The sequence below is a fragment of the Pseudopipra pipra genome, chromosome 8 (genome assembly GCF_036250125.1).
Source record: "Pseudopipra pipra isolate bDixPip1 chromosome 8, bDixPip1.hap1, whole genome shotgun sequence".
Taxonomy (NCBI): domain Eukaryota; kingdom Metazoa; phylum Chordata; class Aves; order Passeriformes; family Pipridae; genus Pseudopipra; species Pseudopipra pipra.
Genome location: NC_087556.1, coordinates 21320440 through 21338447, shown reverse-complemented (window position 1 = coordinate 21338447; position 18008 = coordinate 21320440). Strand labels below are relative to the sequence as shown.

General features: G+C 38.6%; 1 protein-coding gene across 14 annotated transcripts in view; it reads right to left on the bottom strand.

The window, feature by feature from the left end:
- Positions 1-17974, bottom strand: part of CPEB3 (cytoplasmic polyadenylation element binding protein 3) — an 86873-nt gene extending 68899 nt beyond the window's left edge. For 6 of the 14 annotated variants that reach the window (XM_064662946.1, XM_064662947.1, XM_064662949.1 and 3 more), the window contains exons 1-2: positions 17755-17889; positions 8534-9444 (exon numbers count right to left, since the gene is read on the bottom strand). In XM_064662946.1, coding sequence (XP_064519016.1) covers positions 8534-9444; positions 17755-17809 — 966 coding nt within the window. In that variant the 5' untranslated portion in view covers positions 17810-17889. The other 8 variants (XM_064662957.1, XM_064662960.1, XM_064662952.1 and 5 more) reach the window with 7 other exon arrangements.
- Positions 17975-18008: the final 34 nt, after the last annotated feature.

Below are 18008 nucleotides of genomic sequence, written 5' to 3'. Positions count from 1 at the left end.
TCCACTTATGAGTATGACATAAAATAAAATCATATATATAAAATGACCATGTTAAAGACATTATTCTTTCCTCATTTACGTCATATATGTTTTTCTGTCAATCTGTGTGAAGATCCATCCTAAGTCACACATTCTAGAAGCCCAGTGTGGGGATGAGGAAAGAAAATCAGGCATGTTCAGACTAAATTATCACTTGGTTAAAATTTTTAAATTTCCAGAATTTAGAACTTCTGAAAATTCCATTCTCCCTGAATTTAAACCTACTTAAAACCCCTCACGCTATTAAGTTTGCACTGGAGTAATTCCCACAGAGTAAGTGAACATTATTCGCCTCATGCCTCCAGGGATTTATTGGGCCTTCCCCTGTAACCTGAAGCTTTGACATGGAAAGCAGAATAGGGAAGGCCATCTCATATGAGAAGGCTCAGTTAAAAAAGGGATCAAAACCCAGGAAGAAGTAGAAGGGATGTCTGAAAGCAGTGGAGTTGAAGGTGGATAAAATGAAGAAAAGGGGCCATGCCTGCAAATCCACACTTTGCCTAAAACTGAAACCCACTGACAGTTTATGCTCTGTGTACACATAGCTTTCATTTACTTTGTTAAACAAGAACAATCTGTAGAGTTGATCAAAAGACTCTAACTTGGCTGATGAATCATGTGAAGGTCATCATCCTAACATGCAACAGAATCTGTGGTTTTGCTTAAGTATTTCATTTAAACTCTAGGAATTTAAAAGAAAACTACAATTCTTGCAAATTTTGCAAAGCCATTCAGAAAAAAGAATCGGGAAGCAAAAGAGTAAGACTTCTCAGCATTTGGAAGATGTGCAGAGAATAACATAGACAGTTGAAGGAAAAGTGGGTATCAATCAAGTAAATTAAATATTTTGCTTCTTTTATCCTCCCTGATGGAAAGTTCTTAATTCCTGAGTAATTGGCATGTAACATAACCTAAAATTTTTGACAAGTGATAATTTGTTGTCTTCATTTTTTGATGCCTGAGATTCTCACAAACATCAAACTTAGAGATTTCAGTGGATGTTCTGTTTTCAAAGACCTATGTAAGACCTATATGCTAAATATTTCAGAAAAAAACTACAACTTTTCAGTCTTCTCAGATTGAGCACTGAGAAGAAAACAAATTCCCCAAACTCTGTGCCTCTTATTTACATCTCTAGAATGGCAATCACATTCTCTTAACACTGTTGTGACAAAGCAGATCAATATCTATCTTGATTGGCACAGTGTTTCTCTCCTATAAGATCTTAGAAAACTTGACAATTTAACCTCTGCAATGAGCTTGAGAAGCATGCAATAAAGGGACAAAGCCACATTAAGCAATGAGGAAAAGGAAGGCATCATTTAGTTGTGTTTTTCATATGCTACTGGTAACCTGTAGGAAAAGACAGAATCATATAACTGAAACTTATGAAAATGAAAATTTTGACAAAGTCTGAACATACACAAGCAAAGTTTCTGTGACATTTCACAACTTGCATTTTTTAAATTCTAAAATTTACAAGTAATAATAAAAAGATTACATGAATGAAAATCTAACTTTATGAACAAAAATTGTGCATTCATTTAACTACTGAGGCACCTGCTTACTACTGGTATGTACAATATTCTAACAATTGCTTAAAAGCAATCTTCTTGCACTTCTCAAATTTCTACTAAATGAAATATGGAAAAATTAAATAAAGAAGAAATAATGAAATGAAACACGGCAATGGCACCCTAAATTTAGGTACGGAATGTATAAAACATCATATAGCCTAAAAACTGACAAGTCTAAACATGTTCTGACATACTTGTTAGAAAAAACGAGAATGGAAAACTGTTATTACACTTCAAGTTTCATAGTCATTAAAAAAAAATTTAGTTTAGTATGAAAAAGAGGTAAATGATCTCAGTAACAGCAAAACCTACTCTGTCAATGCCATTCTAAAGTAAAATACAGCTAATGAAAATTAATTTCAATTGTATTTGGGAGAAAATGAACTAGTTATACATATACAGATCTAGATTACAGATGTACATACATAAATATTTTGCATATATTTATACACAAAATGCTAATATTACTAGGAATGGAAAATTTGCCTAAAGCTTTGAAATATACATTGCTTATTTCTCTCACACTACATGTTCCACTTACTCTTGTTGCTGGCTAGAGGGAAAAAAATATCTCTGAACCCATGTGGACATTTCGGAAGTTTCCTCCTCGAAGGGAAATTATGAGCCTACACAGCACCAGGAAGAGTTCAAAGGGAAATTTAGCTGTCCTTCCACTGAGCAAACAGTAATTAGAAATCTCTGTTTCCTGCCCTTTCTGAAATTTTAGTTCCAGCATACAGAACAGGTAGATGAGATAAGAAATGGTAAGAACTACTTCAAAACTATGCACCTAACTGGGCTTGGATTAAGTTAGAAGGGCATAACAGTCTGATTACCCCTGAGAGAAGCCAGTAACTTCCACCTAGTTCTATTGTTTCTCCCATCTCAAGATCGTACAGAATTTCTTTATCTAGCTTTTGATATCTTCTGAAGACATGGAATACAAGGAAAAAATCCACTATCATGCCTAAGGAATATGCTGTTCCATTTTCAGCTGCTAACTGCAACCACCAATTATACATGAAAAGCTTTCAATCTTGATTTCAGGGAGTTGAGAAGACAGAGTGGGGAGAAATAGGGAAAAGGAAGCGAAAAGAGATACTTTTTCTATCCTAAGTTTTCTAACTGCCATTATGCTAAAGGTCTTGAACAGATCCTTTTCCTTAAATAACATATCACATGTTACTATGATAAAAGTGAAATCCAAATCAAAGCAGCATGCTTATTTTGGAAAAAACTGTGAAGTTTGTAAATGGCCTTTATTTCCTGTGGGAGTTCATGCCACAATTTGGAAAAAATCTTGATTAAATTTCTAGGACAAGCATCTTTTATTTATGAATAGTATTTTCAAACTTATAACACTATCTCAAGTGATCAGAAGGAAAAAGGAACAAAAAAAAAAATCATAAAGACCAGAAAACCTTAGAGCATCTCTCAAATGTCATCACTGGATAGTTTTGGTAAATGTTTTTCTATACAGCCTAATTTAAAATTTCTAGAAAGTGGTCTACCCTGACCAAGCCAAACTCAGATGTGTACAGTTTAAGATCACTTTATAACTTTAAACTAAACAGTGCTATATTTTAGTTCCCCTTTAGTATACTTATGCCAGGAATCACTCGTGAGTGACCTTAATGAAAGAAGAGCTATTTTACCAACTGCTAAGAAATAGAAATGTTCATCATCCGCTCGGCAAACTAATTTTTTTCCTTGAAAGCCACCTGGAACTTGAAAATACTACTTTTCCAGGTCTCCCTTCCTCTTACAGTCAGTTCACAAGAGCAGTCTAGGCAAAAAGATAAAAACTGGGAAAGATGATCCAAGAAGGGAAATAGTAAAATGAACTGCCCTGCCCTTCACCTTCCCTTCCACCTTACCTCCGAAAGAAAAGACAGATAGACCTTTATCAAATCTGCAGGACAAAATTATTGATTAATTGTTCTGTATTAACATCTTTAATGTTTTTAAGGAAGTGCTACCTATATATGGAATTGATCAGAATATCAGCTGCATACTGAACTCAGACCTTTGCTCTACCTTCACTAACTTTAACAGCATAACTACGATTCAATTGGTTACTTAAAACTAATCAATAAGTAATTAGCGATCAAATCATCATACTTTAAATGTAAACTAGGCATGTACTTTTTCTTCTGTACTGTTACCATACTGCAGTTAATTTGAAAACACAGACATTTAGAATTAAATCAAATTTAAAAACAAATAAGAAACTGTAAAATACTTCACAACTGATAATGCTAGAATGTCATATATTACTTGTAGTTACACTGAAAGACTACTGAGAAACCATGACATGCACTCTTACATTTTAATATTCAGAAGCTGGCTACTTACTGTGCTAGTTAATACTACCGACAGAAGCATGTAAGAAAGGAGGTGGAGGAAAAAAAAAAAGCAGACCTATGCAATGCTCTCTTTTTTTTTCTTTTTGTCCATAAAGTTGAAGGCTGATACTTGTGTGTCATCATGTAAGAAAAATTAAGATTGGACTACATGTTAAGAAATAGATTTTAAGACAGTAGTAACATTACTAAGTGTGGTTACCTACTAAACTGTCAAGAAGCCAGAGCCAATGCTAAATTTAGACTAAAGAAATACAGTGTTTTAAAAATCAATCTTCAAATAGACTTATTGCATACAACTATTTCTGGTTGAAAAAAACCCACTAGATCTAAACAAAGGTTTTAAAACTAAAGTCACCAGAGTGTATTAGTCAGTATAACTCCTTTACTCATAAACACAAAACTGTATTTGTTACACTGGTGAATGTTCCAATACTTGAACTCAACATATTTATGTATATATACACTTATACACAAACTCACTGCATGTTGGTATTGGCATTGAGGTATGAGATATTGAAGTTATATCTAATTTCTAAATTTAGCTTATAATTTTATTCGGTTAAGAAAAATTCCTGTTAAAATCAATGAGGAAAAAAATCCATATCAAAACACCTCCCCAAAGACCTTTCTCAGTCTCCCTGCAAAAGACAGTATGTTAAAACTATCTTTATACACAATAAACACCACCTTATTTATTTCTGCTCAAGAAATATTTATCAGTAAAGCTGCCAAGAATGTCTTGATGCATGCCAGAATCTTCAGAGCACCAAATTGCTATGTATTTTGTATTGTTTCTAAAGAACATTACTTGAAAAGCAGCAAAACTTAGCACAATTTCTGGAAATTTGTTACAGTGCTATTATAATTAAAAATCCACAAGGTAGATATCTTTAATTGGAATACTGGTCTTCAAACATTTAATTCCTTCTCTATCTTTTTAACTGTAAAGAGAATTTCTTACTCTTGCTTCCAAGGGTCTATTTCAGGCACTATCAATCCTCCTGGTTAGGAGGTTGTGTCCCAATATCTTCCCATGGCAAACAGGTAATAGAAATACACTATTTACCTGAGAGAAGGAAAAGAGAATTATAGGAACAACTCAGAAGCACAAGATGACATTAGCTCTCTTCAAGCCCCACCACTCTGCTGTAAAATGGAACTGAACCGTTGCCTGTGTCCCAGGGACAATCAGTTACTGTCAGCCTCAAAAGCCAGAGATGAGAATCACCTGGCACAATGGCACAACACTACTGCTTGCCACATGACAATCACACGACCTTCACCTGAACCATTCAGAAGACAAAGAATATTCAGAAGAACAAATGGCCATATGGCTTAGTTTCACATATGTTCCCATGATCTCATCTCCAGCTCTTATCTTCTACATTTCACTCCAGACTGATCACTCCTCTTCTGCCTTTCAACCATCAGCTTTGTATCTCCCTAATTTTTTTGTACACTGCAATCAATTTTTCCCAGTAAGTATATGGAAGCAATCTCCCTCAAAGCATTTTTAGTTGCCTTTCAACACCAATCACAAAGCAGACACCAGCAAAATTTCTACTGAATATTTAAATATAATAATTATAAAATTCTACCAATATTTTAAATCTTCTGATATGTTCTGCAGTACAACTCCTTGGGACAGATGCCAATTGGTTTTGATGTACAAGATGTACCTGCAACCGGACTTGTCTATCTCGTATTGGCCTTTTTAGCCACCGGTGTGCTTGTAGCAAACGTGGGTAGAGCCCTTCCCAAATCTTCCTTCGTGAAGCCCAGCCATGAACAAGATCCACTAAAGTATTACTCAAATTCAGGGATAAAAGATATCTAGCATATTCATTTATATACATGTTCTTAAGAGAAACATTTTCAAATTGAACATTTTTTCCTAGAATAAGATATACCAGTAGCTGAGTATCAACTGTCTTCAAGCATTACAGACTCAGAACACAAATCTTGGCTACAGAAGTTTTCTGCTTAAAATTTTTGATCACTGCAAAGACCTGAACTACAAAATAGCTCTCCCTGATGTTATTTCAAACAGTGAACATATTAATAGTTTTCTTTTTACTTAGGAAGCTTAGTAATCTTAACATAAAAGAACAGGTTAACACAAAGAATTTGCTATGTGCAAAAGTGTGTTGCTAGAAAGTTTACTGGAAGGTCTTTCTGAAGTAGCTCAAAACTGTGCATTATGAAGGGTGGTAGATGTACATGGACAAACCTGCCAGAACTACTTGATAGTGCTGACAAGCAGAACTTACTGTGTCAACATATTGCCCAATTTTGGGGCGGGGGGAAGAAGAAGAAAAAAAAGGCAACCAGAACCTTGGCAGCAAATATTAAAAACTCTTAGACTAATCTGAATTTCATTTTATCGTGTAACTAAACAGTTGCCTCCTATCAATAGTAGGGTTTCAAGACATCTTTGGCAATTTGTTAAGTACAGTAGCAATTAACATTAACCCAGATCACAATTTTGTAAGCAAAATTCAGCAGCTTGTATAAAAAAATAGGAAAAAAAACACAAGTTTTCTGAGTCTCCAAAATCAGACTGTTATACCAGCTGGTGCTGAGAGTAGTCTAAGTATTTGCTTTCAGTGGAACCTGAAAACACTAGGTTAAATTCACAGAGGAAAAAAAAAACAAGTTTTCAAATTTACATATTGCCTAATATGTTAGTTTTTCAAAACCTTAATTTTAAAAAACAGAGGAACTTTTCTTTAAAAGCAGTTGTCTATTTTTTTCTCCTAGTGATGACTAAATATTTGTCAGTTTAAATTGAGACAATTTACAGTCACAATAATAAACTTGCATATTCATTAAAGATGTATCTCAACAATCAAACCACCAAAATAAGACCATTTACTGTTGTTTTCCCTACTAATTCAAATATATCGAAATTTGTCATGTCTTATATGTAGACAATTAAGAATAATTGTAAATCGAAACACATTTCCCACTCCTAAAAAACGACTGGGAGCTATATTCATTAGCTTTTGTGTCACTGTGCTCTGTGCAAAATACTATTTGAACCAGGCATATTGTGTCTAAAGCATAATCTTTCTCCAGACTTCAGTGCTCCAAAGACATTAACCAGCAGTTCACCAGAAGCCACTCCGCCTTCATTTAGGGTAGCCAATAAAAAATTTGCAACTCTCCCTTTAAACAGAATGAAGCAGCAAAATGAAATTTCAGGGCTGACTATAAGGTGCCCTCTTTGAATGGGACTGGAAAGTACACACGACAATATGTATTTTACTTCGACAGTCTCTAAAAATAATGGGGGTGAGGGTTGTGTGCTTCATTTTCTTTTTTACTATGTCTCTAATACTGTCAGTATAAATGTTATTCTTACCAAACTTGTAAGTTAAAAATGTCTAAGAGTTCATACTTTGTTGAGAAAACAATTACCTAAAAACAAGAATATATGAATGGTTTAAATGTATTTCAAAGCAGAAAATTTTGACTTGTCTGACACTAAAACAGCTAACCTAGAAAAAATTAGAGATACACTTCATCTTATATAGATATAACTGCAACTGCACACTCTGCTTTTTTTCAACCTAAAATGGATTTCACACCATGACAGGTTTCATTCTGCATTAAAATTGCAAATCTTCTATGTGGCCCAGTTTCAGCTGCAATTGATCTGCTTTGTCGTCATAGATTAAAAAAAACAGTGAAGGGCACTGCAGCTTTAAATATTTCAGAGCTATGTAGCTAGTAAATAGACTCCATTGCAATATGGCTCTGAAGGTCGTGTCCTATTGTCTCTTTTCTCTGCAAATATTTTGAACAGCATAAAATGGTTTATTTTATACAATACCTCCCTGCCATTTCTAAATCATGTCAATTGTATTAGGCACTTCCTTACTGGAAAGGACAGATACGCCACTCTTTCCACACACACCCACGCTGCTTCGTATTCAAAACGTCCACTGTGAATATAACAGCAGGGTGTACATATTAGAGGTACACAGCTTTTCATATGGATACCTTATGCAAACAGACTCCCCATTAAATCCCACCACAACATAAGGACAATTAGTTATTTCAATGGTGATAAAATAATTAACTGGATTTCAGGTCAAGAAGCATCTTTGGTTAAAATTAACAGCCCAGTTAGAAAACTGAAGGCAGCAATTTTAACATTTCCATTTTCTCACATATGGGAGAATATGAAAAAAAATTATAACACAGCATCAGGAAAATGTAGTCTGCCAAATCTGTTTTTCATGAAGGCTACTACCTTTCAGATGATAAAAAAAGAGCAAAGAGCAACAACATAAAAAAAACCCAAATGCCCTGTCACATTTAACTGTATGTTATAAAAAAATAAGAATATAAATCTTAAGCCCAAATTGGAAATCTCTGTGTATGTAGACCCTAGGTTCTACCCCAATTCTTTCATATAAGGTGACTATTTGATGCAAATATGAGTTATGAAGATGCCTCTCAGAACAGAAACGTGAAATACACCCCTGCAAAACCCACAAATTTGTGACAGCTGCCACTGTTCAGAAGGTGCACGGAGTCATTTACCTGAAAAGGCAACAGATTGTTGCCATTGTCCGTCCTGAACGCGTTGTCTTCCATCCAGGATTTGGGGGTTAAGGGTGCAGCCCGTGGGAACTTCGGAGGGGCAATGACATTGCTGGAGAACGGTTTTTTAAGGGGTGAAATGGGATTGAGGGGGGAGGGTACACCGACCCCCACTCCCACGCCGACCCCCACTCCAACTGCCCTTCGAGGGTCCCTACCAGCCTGCAGCCCACCCCAAGGGTTGGAAGGTGTACTCCAAGCCGCATTTTGATGGTTATTCCAGCTGGAGGAGGAAGAAGAAGAGGCAGAGGAGGAAGATGGTTTGCTGGTCATGATGGGCTGATGGCTGTAAGCAGCATTTCTCTGGGCAAAAGGTGCCTGATTAGGGCTTACAGGTGACCTCCGTTGCTGCTGCTGCTGCTGGGCTTGCTGCTGCTGCTGCTGATGTTGGTGGTGTTGAGTCTGAGCTAGGCCAATCTGAGGTGAGAAAGTGCCACCAAATACAGGGTTGACATGGTGTGGAAAATTCTGGAAAAGCATTGTCCCATTGACTGGAGTAATCCCCTGGAAAAAGCTATCATCCACCGTGTTTGTGGTCCCTGTAGACCAGGTGCTGCCAAAGGAGGGAGACAAGGAGGTGCCGGCTGCAGGTTCTTGTTGAGGCTGGTGAAAGCTCAAGCCAGGCAAAATGGGAGACTCCATCTGCATCTTCTCCTTGCTATTTTGGGAAGGAGCCGATGTGCCGATACTAGTCACTGAACTGTTGTCTTCTGGTTTGGGTGTCTCCGACGAGATGGGTGTAGAGGGGGCTTCTGCTGAGTTTGGATCTTGCTGTTGCTGCTGCTGCCGCTGCTGCTGGGGCTGGGCTTTGCTTTTGTCCATCAGTAAATCATCCTGCATGGTTTGCGCAGCTGAAACAGTAGGGGAAAAAACCACAAAGACAGATTATTAACATTGTCATTCATACCACAAACCAGTCTGTTTTAATCATTTGCCAGCCAAAAATCTCGCCCTATTGCTAGTACTATGCTACAGCAAATTGCAAGGCAAACCCGTAATCTTCCCCCTCCCCCCTTTAGGAATATGTAACCTTTGATCGTGCTAGATTGCCTTTAAAATATTTTTTAAGATGCTTCACCCTTTTTGATGCCTTGTTTCCCTTCAGTCTAAATGAGAGATGTGCTTATAGGGCAGAGATATACAGCAATTTCGCCACGTCTCTTTTCTCTTACACCGGAACTCAGAGCTCTCACCCTGCAATGAGAAACTGATTCTGGTTCCTGTTTTTCCAAGCACCCTCCTCCTCCTCCACCTCCTCCCCCTGGTTATTTGCATACGTCAATAAATACTGCTGCGTCCTTCAGCAAGGTTAAAAAGACACCAGTCTTCGCTCTTCTCCACCCCCTTTTCTATTAGGGGACCTTTAAAGGAGCCGGGTACCGATTTTTCCTAATTAACAAACAAGCTTTCAATGATTGAGATTTATCAGAGAGAAAGCACACACGACAGCTCGCGCTGATACGGGAGAGGTTCTTCGCTGCACAATCGTTTCCTGCCCTTTCCCTGCCGGCTCGGGGCAGGAGGGGCGATGGCCACGCCGGGGGAAGGGAGGGAGCGGGGGGTGGAGACACTTCACGTACAAAGCCTCCGATGGATGTTTTATTTGCCTTCATGACCTTACGGTCTCTCCGTGTAAAATGCTATTTTACATTAAAGCAGTCGTCTGCTCGCTCTATTTATATCTATCTATCTATATATCTATATATATATATAAATATAATCATCGGTAATTTGTTCATTAGAAAACCATAAGGTCAAAATGAGCTATTACTAGACTATGATGTTTCTGTTGCTTTCAAATGAAAAATAAACCCAGGGAAAATCGAAATACCTAACATATAGACATAGCTGCATGTTAAAAAACATCCTTATATGCACAAGACAAAGACTAGTGATGCAAATTATTTTTTAAATCAATACATAGGGTTAAGCTTTAAAAAGTAGATGTGGAATGGTTGAGTCATATCTGCTAGAAAAGGTGCTTCATACGAAAAGATGATATAATTTTATTATTGTTTTGAAACACAATAGTACTAATGCAATACAGACATCACTTAACAGCAATTGTATGACATCACAACAGGAACATCAACATATTGCAGGCTTTTAGTCAACTGAAGAGATCGTTCTAAATCTCAGAAGTATTTTAAATGAGCCCCAGATCACTCAGTTTAATTGAGTGACTATGTCAAAGATGGCCATCGCTGGATACCTAATTGCATTTCTATTGAGTTAATCATATGATAGGAACATGCCTAAGACTGCATTTTTAGGATTGTTATTTTAAGGTAACAAAGTAAAGCCAAATCGATTGACTGTTTAAGAAAGGTGGCAAAGCATGAAATTGTCGACACTGTCCTTCCTGATATCAGCAGTCTTCAGATGGTCTGTGTGTATCTAACATTTTTTGTCTCTTTTTTTCTTTCTTTTAAATCTCTTTGAGACACACACACACGTTTTAGTTAATATGAATGTCAGGAGAGGTCCCTGCTATCAATTAAGTTACTGCTTACGCTCCCCCTTATTTACCAGTTCAGTATGTAAACCGAGCAGCAATGTGAACAGACTAAGCAGTGAGACAACATTAAAGCAAGCTCCTAAGAAGGATGGACTAAACTATTGCATCTGTACCAGGCAGTGCTGCTGCTGCTGCTGGGAGTGCAGAAAACCTTGTGAGACAGTTTAAAGCAATACTGCAGTCAGCCAGAACATACCAAGCTCTGTGTAACTTTCCATTAGCTTCACTTCTACCGAAAATCACTATTGCTCCTAAGGCTACATAAAACTACTCATGGTTCCACATCAGCGAGAGAAAAGGATTATATGTATCCCTCTACCCTGGTTCTGAGCTATCGGTATAAAAATACATTTAGAGATAAAAACATAGCAGATGAAATGTTAAAATTCTGTTGTCAATAAAGTATATTTAAATCAGTTAGTCACCAGGTTATCTATAGTGGCTAGCACAGCAGTTGCTTCAAATATGTACCTTGCCTTAGCTAGCTGGTTTTGAACTTTATCCTAAGGACTGTGATTTGCATTCCCTTTCATATTGCTTCTTAAAGGTAAAAACCACTGTGCAGTTCAACCCTCTCGTCAAGGTCAAGACCTACCTTTAATGAATGAAGCCAGTCTGAATGGAAAAACACTGGATAATAAATGACTTTGAAAGACAGGCCAGCCAATGTCTAATGTTGGACTACTACGCAGTACCTCTTGATTATTTGCCGGTGTAAGTATTTTTACAAATTTACAATCCAGTACAGGAAATCTATATCCCCACAGCAATACCAGATCTGTTTGCATGCAGTAACCCACGCAGTCAACACAGAAATTTTTAAGGAACAGTTACCTTTGGATTTTCTGTATTTAAAGATCAATAAAAGGAGAGTATATTTATTTTCTTCTTTCGGGTTTGCTATATGACAAATAGTCGACCATTCGGGCAAGAGCACTTTGACAACTGGAAGCTCTCAGCGCATGCTCTCCCAAGGAATCATGGGGGTTGAAGTCTTATCTATAGACAGCATTTCACTGCTGCCTATCCTGAAAGGAAAAAAGCTCGAAGGGAAAAAAAAAAAATGTGCACTCTCCCTCTTTCCAGGGAAAACTGCTGCAATCTGAATCACCACCTCTGAGAAAATATCTGTCATACTGAGCTGAAAATTAAGAACTAAGTAAGAGCTTTAAAGTTTCATTTATGAGCCCAGAACAATTAGCCACCTCTTCAGAAAAATTGCTAGACAAATAAATAGTTCTAGTATTTCCCAAATTCCCTTCCAACCTCCTAGTATAAAAAAATAATTATAAGTTCATATCAGCTATAAAATTTAAAGCTATTACAAAGGAGATTGTGTCATGTTCCTTAGCTGAAGAAAATATTAAATAATCACTTAATATAATTTCTCAAAATATTCCGAAACACAAGTAGGTCAAGTATGAAAATTTAAAACAAATCAAAATCAGTGCGTAGGTGAAAAGTTGGACTATTTGAATAGTTTCCAATTTCCAAGTTATGACTTTTTCATTACTTAGTTGTTGGTACACTGAAAATTCTACCAAGAAAAATAAGCTGCTCAGAAAAAAAGCAAGGTGCAAATTTTACTATTTACCATTTCATCTACACTGTGCACCGTGGTTCCACATTTCAACCACCTCCCTTTCACTACCTACTATCTACATATCTCCAGGCTCTACATAAATATGTAGCCTGACAGGAGTTCCTCTCATAAGATATTAATATTGTGATGATTAATGTAGATTGGGTAAAGTTTTCAGAATTTCATTCCTTGGCACTTGTGTTCTGTTTTGCGCTAGCCCATTCTGTATATTTATTCTGGGTAGTTATTCATAATACTAATTATTCAGAACCAAATACTAATGCTTGTATGAAAATTACTTAGTTGAAATCAGAAGTGTGAAAATAACTGTTTAATAAAAGTGCAGGCTGATTTTCAAAGGATGAAATATGCATAGCTTTGTAGGTGGAAGAGAGAAGACTGAAGCTGAGAAAGAAAAAAATAGGGCAGTTGAAAGTGAGATTTTATAACACGTCTTTGCTTTCTGCAGTCTGTTTATGTTGGACTGTATGGTCTGCCTGCCCTAAATCAATGCTGTAATTAAGAGTTTCTCAACACTTGCTCTAACCTGTTTATACTACTCTGAATCATTAAAGGCAGGAAAACTGCTTTCTTACAGCAATTAAAAAGACTTAATTTCATGAACTATCCCAGCTATCACAGGGCTGGCTCTAGGCATTCTATATCCCCCCTTTACGTCCCTATTTACTTCTGGATTATTGCTTTTCAGATGATTTGAGGATTCACGTGGAAGGCACTGATTCTATCAGTTCTTCCCAGGAGACAGCTTCCCTTTGCAGATCAAACATTAGGATAAGGAAAAGCAGTCCAAAACCAAAGAAAATCAGAATGCAAATACGCTTTTTGATGGACTAGCCACTAACAGAAAAGCCTTTTTTGTTTGTTTGTTTCTACCGACCAACTCTTTCATAACTGGAAGTTAAAAGATAATAATAACAGCTGAATCAGAACATAAGAGCTTAATTCAATCTGGTATCTGAATTACTTGACCCAGGCCAGTTCCAAAGAAACAAATGTAAGAAGGCCAAAATAAGCCTAGCTAACTCAATTAACATTGTATTAAGTGTATTTTTATTTTAAGAAATTCATTATGAAGGCTACTATGACTAACAAACCATGCTAGTCTTTTTGACAGATAGGGACTATTCAAATTAGTTTGACAGTTGAAATGAAGTGTTATGCTACTGGAAAAAGGTTTTGTTGTAGAAACATTTTTCTCAGTTTAGATCAGTTTCATTTTAGCCTAATTGAGGGCTCTTTGTCTCTTAAAAAATGGAAATGAGTAGATGAAAAGTGCCTAACTTATCTAATAGTTTAATTTTACATATTACTATCATAGTTAAAATTTAGTTTTGCCAAAATAGAATACTCTGATATTGCCAGATTACTTAACTTTGTTGAAAATAGTGAATAATTTCAACAGGTTTAATGCTGTCACATCAAAAGAACTGTATTAAGGTACAGTTTCTTCATTATTTTTCCTCTTTTTCAGGCCTCACTGAAATAATCAGATAAATATTTAATCTACCTCCATATAGTTTTTGCAGTAATTGCTTTTCAACTTCTTTATTAAACTTAAATCTGTATAAATTTGTTATCAAACAATTTAGCATTTTAAAAGCTGATATTTTGCAGCAAATCTCATGGCCAAATTTAGGACTCAATTTTAAGCCCTAAATAGCTTATATTGCTTTTGGTGATTTTCATTAAGTTCTCTACTTGCCTTCAATGTGCAGTTTTACTTAATTCAAAATGGCTGGTGCCTCCAGCTAGTGTCAGGGAGGCTGAGCTCTGGCAAATCTCCATTAGTAGCAATCACTTTCCCTCACTTTGCAGTGGTGAAACAGAGTCTGCTCCCAGGAGAGTTTTCTCTTGGTTCAAATGCAGGTACTACCAGGTGAAGGTAACAGATGACAGAGTGAGACAGTGCAATGAACACCATGGAAGCAGAAGGAAGAAACAAAGAAGGATCTATTAAAGGACGATAGGGGAAGCAATAGTTTTAGAAAAGAAAAAACTGCAAGAGGCAACCTGAGATTTCTAGTGGAAATTGCCAATGAAAAGAAGGAAGCACAAAGATCAAGAAGGGGAAAGAAAATGAAGAGAAAAGCGGGATGAGGGAGAGTGAAGGAGGAGATTGTAGGGGATAATAAAGCAAGCATTTGAATAGACCAGCTGCATATCCAGTCTTGTTAAGGAGATAAGGGTGGAATGACAACTCTTCCTCTATCAGAGAATAAGGAAGGTTTCTTTCTCTGATGTAAAACAGTTGGTTATACACATATTTTAGGATCACACTTTGATTCTGAGAAGAGCAGACAAATGGAGAACACATCCCCCAAGCTGTCCAACAGACTTCTGAACAATAAAAAGGCACAAATCAGTTTTTAGATTTCAGAATCTTTAAGGAATATTAAGAGGTCTGCCATTATAGAATGGTTTGGGTTCTCATCATGGCTAGACTTCGCGAACAAAGATTAAGGAAGACACTGTCCACATTTATTACAGGCACGCTGGTGGCTAATGAGGCCAACACGAGATAGACATAACCAACTGCAGGTTTGGGTTCTAAGGGACCTTTAATGACCATCTAGTCCAAACCCCCTCCAATGAGCAGGGCCATCCTCAACTAGACCAAGTTGCTCAGAGCCCCGTTCAACCTGATCTTGAACGTGTCCAGGGATGGGGCATCTACCACCTCTCTGGGCAACCTGTGCCAGTGTTTTACCACCCTCATTGTAAAACATTTCTTCCTTATATTCAGTCTATGTCTACTCTCTTTTAGCTTAAAACCATTAATGCTTGTTCACTTATGCTTTTATGTATCCTATTATGTTTTTGCTTTTCATGTTAGGGAAAAAAATAGATTTAAAAAAAAAAAAAGTCCAAACCTACCAAGTGTTCACTATATGCCCTGATATTCAAGTTTTGTCCAGTCTTGTCATACCTCCTTGTGCCAGTGGTAGAGCAAAGTAGCCACCTTTGTCACAGACTGTTCCTTAGCCTCAAATGGTAGCCAAGTGATCCTGGGTTCTGGTTCTACTTCTTCAGGTAAGTAAAGTTCACAGCCATTATTACTCATCATGACCTTTATCATAAATGGCAGGCAGCTAGCATATCTTTCCAACTACAGAGCAAAAGTACAGAAATTGCACAAACCACATAATCCTAGAAATAAAATCAGCTTCCCTATTTCCATTCATAACACTTGAGAATAAATTTTAAAAAATAAATATAATAAATATAAAACCCCAAAATATTTGGCTAGTCTAGCTGATCAGTCTTCTGGACAATAGACAATGCACTTAGTCTAGACCAAGAATAGGAACCAGACATGCTTGGTATCTAATATTGCTCTTACATGTCACAAACAGCTGTAATTGGGACAGAGTGTATTATGTTCTCTTCCAGGAAGTCATGCCCATATGGTTTACTCAAGCCACTGTACATCCAAGAGCCCTCAGCAGTGCAAGTAACACTGAATTTTATGGTCCCAAGAGTCATGGCTAGGCTTCGCAAACGAAGATTTGGGAAGGCTCTATCCACGTTTGTTACAGGCACGCTGGTGGCTAATGAGGCCAATGCAAGATAGACATGTCCGATTACAAAAGGCACAGCAGAAAGACTCCTCAGATGGTATATTCTGCAAGACACTGTTCTTTCTGCGTTGTCTTTTCTTCTCGAGAGTGAGGTCCCAAGAGTAAGTACAAAATAAATTTTCTGTGACAGGATGTCAACACCTTTTTCCTACCCACTTCTATACATACTTCCTATAGGGAACATTTACATCACTGTAACTACTTCAGCAGTCCTGTTTATATTTGTAGCAATCAGAAAATAAACAACACCCTCCCTACCTTTATGCGTATCCCTACTATTATACACATAATGCAACTTACAAATCCAAGCCTAGATGTTTTACACACCTTTTGACAACACTTTTCTCTCAACAAAGACTCTCAAAACCAGACTGATTTGTCCCTAGCTAAGGCAGCAGTCAAAGAATCCAGTATATTCACTTCCTCTTCTACCTAACCTCTATAGACATGTACATCCACCATGCAAATGCTTGGTCTCAGCCAAGAACAGATGTAGGTTCATGCAGCTTTACAGTTGCACCCCGTGCTTGGCCCTGTAAATTACTACCTTGTACAGCAACTGCAGTGTAACAAAGTTGTAATTTACACAAGGTATGAGGAACTAGTTTCATGTAAGAAAACTTATTACTATTCATTAAAAATATAACCCAAAAAGCTCAAAGTTGATCTTTATTAGCTAACCTTTCTGAGAATCTGTAATGTCACAACAGCCTCTGAAAAACAAGACATTGCCCTTTGCTTGGGGAACATGACGCAAGGGCAGGAGACAGATACCCACGGTGGAGGTAAATGGAAAGGCAACTTCCCTCCAGGTGTTATCCACCTCTTTGCTCTCTAAAGGCTTTTCAATTTCTAAATTTCCAGTTTTCCAGACTGTGATGCTCTATGTTGACTTCTGAACATACAACAAATTTTAAAAGCACGTTAGAAGGACTCTTCCCCATTTGGAAGCATGCCCACAAGCCCAGCTGAGAGCGTTGCCATTACCACCGGCTGTCCCACGCCTCGCCCCACTCGCACACAGCAGCGAGCAGTCACCGGGCCTCCGCCGAGCACCAAAAGCACTTACAAGGGCGCTGGGTGCTTGTCCTTGTCATTGACAACAACCACACGGGCACGGACTAACTTCCCTTTCACCGTTCCAGCCGCCGCCCCTCGGGGCAGCCCGGTCGGGGCCGGCACCGGCCCAGGTCCCCTCTGCCCCGAGGCAGGGCCCGGGGCCCGGCGGGCCGAGCCGGGGGGGTCGCCTGCACCTGTCGGGCAGGGGCCGTGCAAGAGGATGCTCCTGCCCCGACGGCGTCCTGCGGGAGCGGGGAGGGGGCAGAGGAGGCGGCCCGGCTTCTCCCTCCTTCCCTCCCTCCCTCCTCCCGTGAGCGGTCCCGGCGCGGCGGCGGAGGGCGGCGGGGGGGCGGCGGCCGCCGGGCGCGGACCTTCCCCCCGCGGAGCCCCCGCGGTCCCGTACCTGCCCCGCGCGCGGTGCCGGGCAGCGACTGCGCGACGGCGGCGAGCAGAGACATGGGCAGGGCAGGGGCACTGCGGGGAAGGGGAAGGAGAGGAGGGGACGCGCCCCGCCGGACCTTTAAACCCGCGCCGGCGGCGGGACTACAGCTCCCGGCGGCAGGACTACAGCTCCCGGCGGCAGGACTACAGCTCCCGACGCTCCGGGACACGCCGCCCGTTCCCTGTGGCGCAGGCGCTGCCGGGCACCGGTGACGG